Here is a 12,468-nt window from a genome sequence, read left to right as displayed (position 1 = left end):
TAGCTATATCAAAAAATATATCACGAAATATACTTAGTTATATAGGTTGAGACCGTCTCTGCTCAGAATCATTTTTGGTATACGATATGACATAAAATTGAATTCGAATTTAACACATCCATAATATGAGTAGTTACCCACTTGACACCTAATGCACCTACAGCAAAGCGGTACCCATTTACCTACCTTTTATAAATTTATTTTTTTTATCTCAGATGGAATTTACAGCTCGACCTGTACAGGAAATAAAAATCATTTTTATTGAAAAATCGAATAGTGAAGAACAAATTATTTTTAATCAGACGTACGAAATGGATGTAATATCTTATTGGAGATGGCATCAATATGAGATTACGTATTTAATTTATAATATTATATATTTTTTACATTTTTAAAAATCTGAATTTTATAGAATATTTTCTTATTAAAAAGGAATTGATAAAACATTATATTATACCACTTTGAACAGTTAATTGTATACATAAGTTACCAAAATAATTATAGGCCGACTTTATCAACTACTATTCAATATATATACAGTAAACTTTCATATAATACAAACTCGCAACTTTATCACTAATTTCACAAATCTACTCCGACTAGTCAATTCGAAATTGTTCTTCGAACTTCGAATGACCTATATTATGTATATTTATCAATCTGTTATAATTATACCACTTAGAAAAATACAAAAGCATAGCCAAGTTTGGGTTTTTGCACATTAACCATTTTTTTTTTTTTTTTTTATTACTAATATTTTTATCGAAGCGTTTATAGTTTAACTAAATTATAACGTAGGTTTATTGTATAAAGACTTTTGTTCATAGGATTGCAGACAAAACATTACAAATACAAGCTACAGACGAACGTGAAAAGAATCCGACGATCATGTTAAAGATAACGGACTCCAAATTGAGATTTTTCCATTGGTTTACCATCGGATCAAAAACCGTCGCGCACTGGACGCTTTATTGCAGTGGTCCAGAATGTAGGCATATAACATATGTGGCTTTATAGGCATTTTGATAACCTCCAATTTTTAGCGGGAATAGGCATTACATATACGATTTTGACCAGTGAATCAATCTATTTATCTATCAATCAATCAATCTATACTTCATAATTTTAAATAATTTAAAATTTCTCGTCATCATATATATTAAGGATACAAAATACTTTTAACATTTATATTATAGTTAGGAATTCGTGGTACAATAAATATCACGGGTGGGCTAACTAAAATGTTCTTTGAATTTTTTGTCTTTTTATTAGATTTTATTTCTTCTCATTCTCCCCCCCCCCCCTCGCCCCCGATAAATCTATTAGCATAAATGATTTTACTTGTTGTAGTTTACCCGCTTCCTGAGGCGACGTTGCCCGAATGCGTGGTATCGGAAACGAGTGAAAACTATCGCGGAACTCAGTGGATCACCGAAAACGGAGAGCCATGCGTCCCTTGGAACGTTTCGTCGGTGCGCAAAGTGAGTTTGCAGGAATTCGGTTCGAATAAGACGGGCCAATAGGATATATATATATATAGAATAAGCAATAACCTAATCGTTGAAATAAAAACGTTATTTCTATCGGTAAGTTGGTTAAGGAAAGAACATTGATTGATCGAAGTTACGTAAAAGCCAAAAACTATTGCCGGAATCCGACTAAAGATCCGAACGGTCCGTATTGTTACGTGGTCGTCGATGGTCGGGAGAACGCGGCGGTCGAAAAACGATCGTGCCGCGTCCGGAAATGTAGAAATACAAGTGAGTGTTGGGCGAACGTAGCGTAAAAAAAAAATTCGGCAAGATGACCCATACCATCAGGTTTGGTCTATCAAGTTGGGCAATAAAAAACTGGTCGTTGTTTTGCTGACTTGTATTATTTTTTAAAAAAAAATAACTACCTCTATAGTAATAATAATAATACAATAATTGGTACATAGATTATATAAATAGATACCCATATTAACTGCGTTTTGATAGGCTTACTAACCACAAAAATATTTCGAAAATTCAAAAAAAAGTACACGTCAACGTAAATCCAAAATACATGTTCTCGGGCGCAATACAAATTTCAAAAAAAATGTTTGACGTAAGATACAAAGTCTATTACATTATAGTACAAAAAAAACCACTTGCTGTAGAAATTAGGTATTTGTATCGATCAGTTAATAACAAAATAATATGATACATCATAATTATATATATCCGGGGTCACCAAATGGCGACTCGTGGAGAATGAACTTTATCTGGTCCTTACACAGATGAGAAATTTATTTTTAAAATTATATAAATGTTGACGGTGAATAAAAAGAAATAAAGTATCCCGCAATCAATACGTAGTAGTACCTATCCCGCGTATTACAGCATCTCACGTTATAAGGAATATCTTTTATAAAAAAAAAATCTACACCATGTTCACGACAGGGGGTGTGGGGGTATTGACAAAGTTATTTCATCTAAAATTAATCGTATTGACGACGCGTCGTGGGTATTTACAGGATGCAGCGTGGCCGGGATCGCGACGGACTACGTGGGCAAGCTCAACAAAACCGTGTCCAACCGCACATGCTTGAAGTGGGTAAGTGTGTGTCTGCACATTTTATAATAGGCGTTTAGTCCAATCCCGTAGACTATAATACCACAATATTATTCCAATATCTATTATAATCTTTAATTCGGCCCAATGACATTCTTCTGTTTTTTATTTGACTAAAGTTCACGTTTCAAACCAATCTGTTGCGCTTATTATTTCAATAGATTAGGCTATATTTGTTTTGTAATATTGTTGATAAACCGTGTAAGGATTGCCTGTCGGACACGTAGACTACGAAAAATCAAACAATATATTATAAATAAATAACGGTTATTAATGCGCCGCAAAGAGAATATGGGAAAGGGGTACTACCTAGCTAGGTTCGCCCGGTAACTCACAGACGGCGTGGTTAACGTGTTTACCTATTTCCGCGGTGACCGTTCTCGTCGCAGGCGTCGCACACGGGTGCGGGCTACGCGTTCCCGGACGGGTCGGCGTCGGCGGCGTCCAACTACTGCCGAAACCCGACCAGAGAACCGACGGGCGCCTGGTGTCGTGTCGGCGGCACCGCCGAAACAGACTCGTGCGACGTGCCCGGTTGTTCGGACGACGGCGGCGGCGGCGGCGGCGGTTCCGATACGCTGCTGATCGGCGGCGACGGCGTTCACTGGATGCACGTGTTGCCCGGTTGGAGGGGTGAGCCGGGCCTGCGGATGCGGCTCAAGCGGTGGGCGCCGGGCGTGTACGAGGGCGCGTCGCTGCGGTTCCGCCGACCCGGCCACCCGTCGTCGTACGATCTGGTCCAAGTGGGTGCGGACGGTGACGAAAAGATCAAGTTGTACCGGTTGATGAGTCGGAACGAAGAACCACGCCTGGCCACGGCGGCCGCCGACGACGAGGTCGTATACCCGCATCTGTTGATGGCTAGCCGGTGGACGGAGTTGTTATTCCGGTTGGGCGACGACGACGACGGCCGCGGTGAGGACGGCCAGTCCGTCACGACGGTGACGATGAGCACGACTACCGGCGGAGAGATACTCCGTTGGACACTTAGCAACAGCACCGGCGGCAGCGGTGGGCGCGTCGCTTTCGTAGGACTTTCCGCGATAACCAGCCGTGGTTACGTGGCCACTCGATTACCGACCGAAGATGGTACGATCACGTTCATTATAGATAGGCGTAGGCATTACCACAAAACGTATAACGTATAAGATAATGTAAATTATCGTTTCCATACGGTAATTAATAATATAATTATAATTATTATTAATTATATACGTTCATGAAATTTAGTAAAAAAAAAAAATACAACGATTGCTTGGCATGTATTGCAATGCACGTGGCTGTATATATATATGTATAACAGAAACATTTAAACGTTATATAATAATTATAATATTATGTATAGTTATCGAATTTTAAAAATCAGTAAAATATCGAATAATTGTACTTACGTATAATACAATTATGGTTTTTTTTTTTTTATTTAACCATACTCGTAATATTTTGTCATAGATTGTCTTATTCATAGTTCCGAGTCACAGAATTTTTCCATTTTCTTACCGATAAACGTCCGGTCGAACAGAAGTCTGACGAATGCCAAACCCGAAATCGTTTTCCGTGTAAAACATACTGGTAAGTACTTAGCATAATTATCATTATTTAATAAATATTATGTTCGATTTAATTTTAATCATTCGTCAATTGAATATCTACTCTATACTTGGATTTTTATATTCATGTATGATATTTACTATATTTTTATATTTACAGCACAGCGTGTTAAAAAACGCAAGATGTTCATAAAAAAAAAAAATATTCTCAAAACTAAAATAATATTAAAAACCACGATGCTATTGAAAATAAAATGTTGAAATTTTCAGAAAAATAAACTCTACAAAAACTTTCTTCGATTATTTTAAAAATTTAAATGAAAAATTATTTATTAACTTTTTTACCAAAATATTAAATTTAATTTAAATATGAAAATGAATTACTTGAAGTTCTTGTCCCTGAGAGTCTTAAAAAAAAAAAGAAATCATAATTATGATAGCTCCACTATTCGATGATCGCAATTGGCAAGTCCTCATGGGACACTGTATATAAAAAAAAATTGTTATGCCAAAATTTGCAAGGTAATTATTACGAACTTTCACGACTATCGCCGGAATTCGCGCGTGTTGTGTTGGCGAACATTGCTGCTCTCTCCAGCAAACATAATTTGTTTAAAAATGGGTGATGCTGTCGAGACTCACGTATCTACCCATAGCCGAGTTTTCATTTAGCAAACTAGGCAGTTGCCCAGGGGCTTTTCCTTCCCATGGCCCAAACCACAGACCAAGCCGGCCAAGTACAAAAAAAAAAAAGATCTTTTTTAACCGCTGCCCTTTAACCGCGTGACCCCGAGACCCTTAAGTTCAGCATTGTATCGTCCGTGTCTACCGTATAGACTTCAATAAAAGCATATATACATTACCTATTTAGATTTACAATTTATTATAACATATACAGCTGTACGCGTTGTCTGTGGTAGGTGTGACATGTATCGCGTTAATGAGCCGGAAACTAAGCGAAATGCACGTGCTGGAAATCGACGGTGATCGGGCGGTATTGTGGAACGAAGGCGGACGACCGAAGAAATCGCTCGGAGGGTACGAGTCCAAAACTGGTGCAATCTTCACGGCCGGCAATTGGACTAGAATTCTTTTAAGGTTGGGTCTGGTTATTTTACCCGCTAGTCATTTTGTACTGTCTTGGACAGTACTACGTCAACATATTACGGGAGAGAGGTTTCTTAAATATTATAATACGAGGAAAATACATTTTTATTCACTCCCCCCTCCCCTCGGTTAATCTTTCAGGGGACAGAAGTATCTCCTCCCTCCTCCCCCCCCACCCTACGTAATACATACAATACGCACGCCACTATATACATCTATATCAATTTGACCGGTTGAATTATCGTGCAGTTGGAACGAGAGCGTATTGCGAATGGACTGCGGCGGCGTTCACGGGTGGCACTGGACCGTGGGCCGGGAACGGCCGCTGCTGGTCCGTTACTTTTCGGTGGCCAACCGGGGCGGCGGTCGGACCGAATGGACGGTGAACTGCGACGAGCCGTGGAGGCGACCGCCGGACGTGGACGGCCCTCCCAGAGACGGTGGCTGGGGTGAGTGGGGCCAGTGGGAGCGATGCACGAAGTCGTGCGGCGGTGGGACGGGAGTGCGGAGCAGGCGGTGTGACAGTCCCAGGCCCAACGTGTCGGGCAGGCCGTGCCCCGGGCCGGCCACGGCGGCCGGCGCGTGCAACCAACACGAGTGTGGACAGGTGTCCGGCAAGACGGCGGCCGCAGTGCGACGGTTGTTGGCCGGCCGGACGCACAACGCGGCGGCCACCGTTGGCGACCGGTTGACGATAATGTGCGACCCGACGACCGTGGACGCCATCCGGGCCGATTCGCCGCGCGCCCGGTTTAGTTGGCTGCGAAACGGCAAGATCGTGACGTCGAAGATCGCAGACGACAAAACCGACAGATGCGCTTTGGGTAAAAGACATTATAATAGACCTCTTCGGGTACTATCGTTAATGTCGTTATCTGTGAACCGTATGGCGTACCGTAAGAGGTCTATTCGTTTTTCACTGAAATTCGGTTTCGGCATTAATATTATCTCTGACTACATGCCACGCATCTAATTTCGTGTCTGAAGAATATTTTAAAGATTTCCACACAGCGACCTTTTGAGCCGCGTCTGACATTCAGACTTCTGAGTAAGCAGCACCGGACACCAGTTCATATTGAAATTCGTATCTGGAAATAGACGTGCACTGCACAGGCTGTTTTAAATTTTATATTAGTTCATCCCCTGAATTCGTGGTCAAGTAGGCAATTCAGCGTACATGCATACACTTTGATGAGACCGTTACAAGTGGACCTGTTTTAAAATAAATAAATCTACAAGAAAAACAATAAGTTTCAAAAAAATATATCTAGACAATTGAACATTTGTATGACATGGAATAATTAAATTTATTAGTCGTAAAAACAGGTAATTACTATTCAGTATTCACCAACCGGCTATTACTGTTTACTAGGCTTTTATTTTTGAAACCAAAAAATTGTCTTCAGTCTTGGTTTTATTTCAATCAGGTAGTTACAGGTACATATACAAATAAAATTTGTAAACCTCCCCCAACGAGAAAAAACATTTTTTGAATACGTGACCGGGTAGGTAGGTAGTTCTTCTATACGACTATACCACATATAATGCAAATTAAAATTAGATAATATTAATGTGGCACAAAACATATTAACAATGATGTGTTAAGACTTAAGGTGTTAGAAATGTGTTTTATACTTTTTTACATATGTTTAGCGACTTAGCGTAATGATTTTTTGTACGTCCATTGCAGTCATAAGGTCATGCACAATTCATGATTCAGGAGTATATGCATTTGTAGCAGAACCACCAAAATCTGAAAGAATCGCGTTGAAACTGTTTGCCGTGGCTATTCATGACAAACCTATATCCGTGTACATTGGAGATGTAGTGAGAGTGCAATGTAATGCAGCTACACTTAGTTATTTTTTTAACAGGTTGTCACAAGAATGGCTTGTAAACGATAGTTATGTGATTAAAAATTATGGAATTAATTCCCTTGCATCGGTATTACTACATAATACATACAATAACATATCAAAAATCAAAAAAAATTTATTTTCATTTAATTTGTAGATTGATGTAGATACAATAACTATTGAAAATATACATTTTCAAGGCATTTGGCAATGCGTTGTCAAGAGCACTGAACTTAATAGTACCTGGGTCACTAATGCAATGGAAATTAAGGGTTTGTAAAATTTACTTTATAATAATTGGCTATCAATAAATACAAGCTGAAATTTAAAATTTAAAGTGATTGGACTATCAACCAGATGGACCCAAATAATGCAAGATCCTATCATAAAAATATTATTCCGAAATCGTTCACCAACAACGATCATTTTGATTTGTACAATACTAATTTCAACTTTATGTATTGGCACTTGGTGCTGTGCTTATACATTTAACAGGTAATGAAGTATAAATAAAAATGTAAAGATAATAAAATTTAATTGTTGAAAATTAAAATGTAAATTTTCAGATGGCACAAACAAATAACAAATAAAAATTCCAAAGGAATACAAATTAAAGATTATGGAATTCATAAGAAAGTTCCATATCAACATTTATAAACATTGTTATTTGAATTGTCTTCAAATCATTATCATAAATAAAAATTGTCATTAATGTAAATATTATTTAATCATCATGTTTTACAAATTATATTAAATGTAGAAGCTCTTGATGCATATTCTTCCGCAAATTGATCAGACTCCTCATTATTCAAAGTTGTTAACGCTTGATGATATGTATTGGAAACAAGTTTTGGTGACCCATATTTCAGTTCAAAGTAAATTCGTTCCATCCACAAATCTATAGAAAAAGTAATAATAATAATAATATTCGTTCAAATACAGTAACAATAATAAAACAAAAAAAACTAGATAGTGAGAACTAACCGATATTAGTTTTACCAAACTGCATGCACGCTAATGTAAAATGCTGCCTGATTTTGCTGATATCTATTTTCTGTTGTTCGGTTTCTAAAGTAACTAAAGTCTTGCACAGACTTGCATCACAACTGCTGCTTATGATTAATTTGTTGTATGCATTTCGAACATCATTCAACGACTTGTTTTTGCTTAACCACAACAAATACTCATTTCCGAGTTTTTGTTTAATTTCATTAGAACAAACAGATTTATCTCCAAATATCATATAGAAAATATCACTTATTAGTGGTTTATTTGAAAAATGTTCAACAATTGTAAGCCATAAATCAGGAGAAATTTTATTAGCGTTTTGTTTAAATAACTTGTAAGCAATTAGTTCATCTGTATCGGTCAATTTATTTTTTATATTAATTTCTAAGATACTTGTGTCATTTGGATATGCTTCAATGGCCCAATTTAAAATTTCCTTGGTCATAGAACTTTTTGATTTGTTCATCTAAACAAAAAAGATGAAGAAATAGTAAAAAATATGAAAAGTATCATAAAAACATAATTTAAATATCTTACCCATTCAATATAATGTTTTGGTTTCAATTTATTTTTCTTGTGAGCATTATACATAGATTGTCTCAGTAAATTTCTTTTATAAACTTCTGTTTTTTTGGTATCAGATGTTATTTTTAATATAGTGGTTAAATACTTGTCCCACATCTCGTCCGTATCAATTACTGATAAAGCAGCATTATATCTATCAAGGCATTTTCTAAAAAAAAATATATACATGAATAAATATATTACACTTTAATGATATATAAATAATTTCATACGTAATTCTAAATTTTTCTGTACTGCTAGTACTGTCCAATAGTTCATTTGTAGCTAAAGTATCCCAATAATTTGGATCCGTGTCAAATGTAGTCAACATAAAACTGTGAGAAAATACAATAATATAAACATTTTATTTTTGTCTGAGAAGGACATCTCACACACACACATGTGTTGTCTCCGATTTTCAATTATACAACACACGAAATTGACTTTCATTAAAATCAATTATGTGTTTTTACATTTAATATAATAGTGAATTATATATTATTAAACTTGAAAGTAAGAACATTTTTTTGCATTTACCCTTTGGTTTTTACAATATTTAAATTAAAATCTGTTCAAAGGATGTAAAATATAACAGTATATTAGTATAAAAATGCTCAACTTGCTTAAGATTTAAAATATCTTAAAAAATTGCACACCAACACAGAAATTGTTAGGGTAGATAATAGGTTTTAATGAGAATATTAATGTCTTAATGTCAACATCACTAAATTGGTTCTGCTGAACATAAATTTACATATTGTATTTATAAGACAGAGACAACACATTTAGGTGTATCTAGTGTTCATTTAAACACATTAATTTATTTATTCAGACAGCTGTTATTCAAATAACAATACAAATTAAATAACAATTGTTTAAAACCATATGTATTAACTATTAATAACAACAATGTAATGTTTTTACATCATTGTTTTATAATTTTTTATATTTTTATGGAAATTAAACATTATACAATACAGAATGGGCAACAAATTTAGGAATGTCCCTGAGTAGACCATAAGTGCCATAATATAAGGTTTGTACTTTAGTGATAAATTATCCACATTTTGAAATTGTCTTATTAATTATTTTTAACATTTTGTAAAAACGTTTTGTTGGCAACAAAATACAAACATCATTATATGAAACTAGATAGGTAGGAATTTCAAGATTCTATTTTTGAATTTCAAAAATCTTGTTCAGAAATATGCAAAAAAAAAATTGACCAGTAACTTCAAATTATTTGTAAAGATTACTGGCAAAAATATGAAATTGCATAGAAATCCGCGCTGTAATTATAACTGATTGAAATTCATAATAAACAAATACTAATAGTTTAAACATTAAAAAAAAGCTAAAGTAGAATATTATATTAATACTTCCTAGGTAACTTATTTTATTATTTATCATGACAATTATATCTGAATTTTGTCTAGTAACAAAACATGGCACAGCCTGACAAAATTCGGGTTTTCTGTGCATTTCCACACAATATCTTGCCAAAGTACAACCAGTCATGGCAGTAGGGTATCATTTGAGTATACATGATCGGCAGGGTCAGCCTGGGTACCTGAGGGCCCTAAGCAGGAATTATTTTCTGGAGCTTAATAATTTTATACTGTATTATGGGGTAACACAGTATAAGAGCCCAGGAACTATAATACGGCAAAGCCCCAGGCAGGAATCCCGGCCCTCTGGCCCTGGCCAGGCCGACCCTGATGATCGGTGTGTTCTCTTATTAGGAAAAGTAAACCTAGTTTGAAGAGTTTAACAACAAAATAATATTAAGCTTAAAAATTAGTATAATGTTAATACTTAAATTAATAAAGTTTTTTTAATAACAGATGAAAATATTACTTTTTGATTTCTTTTGACAAATTTAATGCAAAATTATATTTAGTGGCTTCTTCATACATTTTAAAATAAAGATCAGTATCATTTTTCACATTTTCTACAGCCGATTCAAAAACTACTTTGGCTACAGAACCATTTAATGCAGGATCCTCGAGGTTTAACTCCTTTCCTGTTATAGAAAATAGTTATTATTGTTATTACAATTGTAATAAATATATATTATACACACATTTTATTGAAGTAATTAATTAAAAATACTTGCATTTAACTAGATATTACCTGATTTTAACAATTTTTGAATAAGTGTTTCTGAATAAGCAAGTTCGCATTTAAAGGCTTCAAAATATAATTTTGATGAATTCTTATGTGCATGTAATCCATCAGTATACATTTCTCTTGCCTTTTGGATACTTTTTAAATCTTCAAATTCTTGTCTAATAGCAAAAACATACAGTGAATCTGAAATGTGACCATGTAATAACAAGGCACTGTTTAAAACTGTCCGTAACAATGTTAATCGTTTCTAAAAAATAGAAAATAAAATGTCTCAAGTTATTACAATTAAATATTGATTATTCAAGTAACAAGAAGTATTGTTGATTGATTTATCAAATATCCTCGTTATTATCAAGATAGGCGTGAATGAATATTGTTAATTATAGTGTACAGTTTAATAGAATATTAAATTTAATCATGGAACCGTTAGATAATTATGTTTGTTATAGGCAGTGTAAACAACAATTATAACTAATTAAAAAATGTCTTTACTCACACATTTCAATAGGAATTTTATGTATTCTTTCCAGAGAGATACATCATCTTTAAAATATTTAAGAGAAGCACGATAAAGGTCAATGATTCGGTTATTGTGCTGATTTATAAGTTTAAGTGTTTCAGTACTTGTTGAACCCATCTAATATAACAAATCACATTACAATAAAAAATTGACAGTAAAATGTTAAAACTATTGTTATAAGTTATTACTTTTTGAACTTTCTTAATGATGGTTTTCAAAAATGTTATGTAAAGAGTAAAATCTGACTTTTGTTTGTTCCGACGCATCAATCTGTACTCATATTTTTCTCGTTGATTCAATATATTTCTGTAGACAAAGCAAGATAACATAAGTATATATACTATTTACATTCATAATATGTAATGTTCATTAAATAATTGTAAATATTTAATTGGCATTAAAGTTTTAAAAAATATTTCTATTTACTTCACAACAGATTTTTGAAAGTGACTATTAAGTACTGGAACTTCAATAATCAATTCCTCTTTTCGTCGTTGTACAAATTCTGCCATTTTGAGATAATAGTTCTGAATATATAAACTATATTCACTTCTTACAAATAATAAAATTAAATACAATTTACAATTTTAAAACGAATCAATCATACTTAAGTAAATTTTAAATTTCAAATTTTAAAACAATTATAATAATATACACTAGCCCGTGATCAACGCCAACATACAATTAGTAACTACCTATCACAACATTCAAAACTCGGTCGCACAATCACACAGTGCACGTTTATGTTCCATAACCTCAAATAATTGATATTACTATCGGCTTGTCAGCTAATCTAAAACAATATTGCGCCCAATTTTGTTCTAAATCTTTACAAAATAAAGTAAAATAATAATATGCCGGTTGGCTGGAAAAAGGAAACAGTGGTGTGATCATCGTAGAAGTAATTAACGAAAGTGCTGAAAAAAATTCAACGTCCATCCCGCAACAAGAAAATGAAATTTGAGTGTTTACTCACTATATTTACATTGATTAAATATACATTAAATGCATAAATATATTGCATAAATAGGAATACAATGATATGGAGTGTATATAGGCATTACATAAAATAATATAAAGAAATATTTTATACACCTACAATAAAATTGGATTCAGGAAAATATTGGTTCCCGCGTAA

At 34.3% G+C, this 12,468-nt stretch overlaps 1 protein-coding gene across 1 annotated transcript; it reads right to left on the bottom strand.

Moving 5' to 3' along the window:
- Positions 1-7,626: 7,626 nt before the first annotated feature.
- On the bottom strand, positions 7,627-12,003 carry LOC113561346 (U3 small nucleolar RNA-associated protein 6 homolog). The gene is made up of 9 exons (XM_026967694.1): positions 11,757-12,003; positions 11,519-11,636; positions 11,307-11,447; positions 10,814-11,057; positions 10,538-10,703; positions 8,914-9,015; positions 8,654-8,849; positions 8,093-8,582; positions 7,627-8,006 (listed from the first exon to the last, which is right to left on the bottom strand). The coding sequence occupies exons 1-9, from the start codon at positions 11,840-11,842 to the stop codon at positions 7,840-7,842; spliced, it is 1,710 nt and encodes a 569-aa protein (XP_026823495.1). The 5' UTR covers positions 11,843-12,003; the 3' UTR covers positions 7,627-7,839.
- Positions 12,004-12,468: the final 465 nt, after the last annotated feature.

This window comes from Rhopalosiphum maidis, chromosome 1 (genome assembly GCF_003676215.2).
Source record: "Rhopalosiphum maidis isolate BTI-1 chromosome 1, ASM367621v3, whole genome shotgun sequence".
NCBI classification, from domain to species: domain Eukaryota; kingdom Metazoa; phylum Arthropoda; class Insecta; order Hemiptera; family Aphididae; genus Rhopalosiphum; species Rhopalosiphum maidis.
Note: the sequence above shows the minus strand (reverse complement) of the source record. Positions and strands in the feature narration are given on the sequence as shown.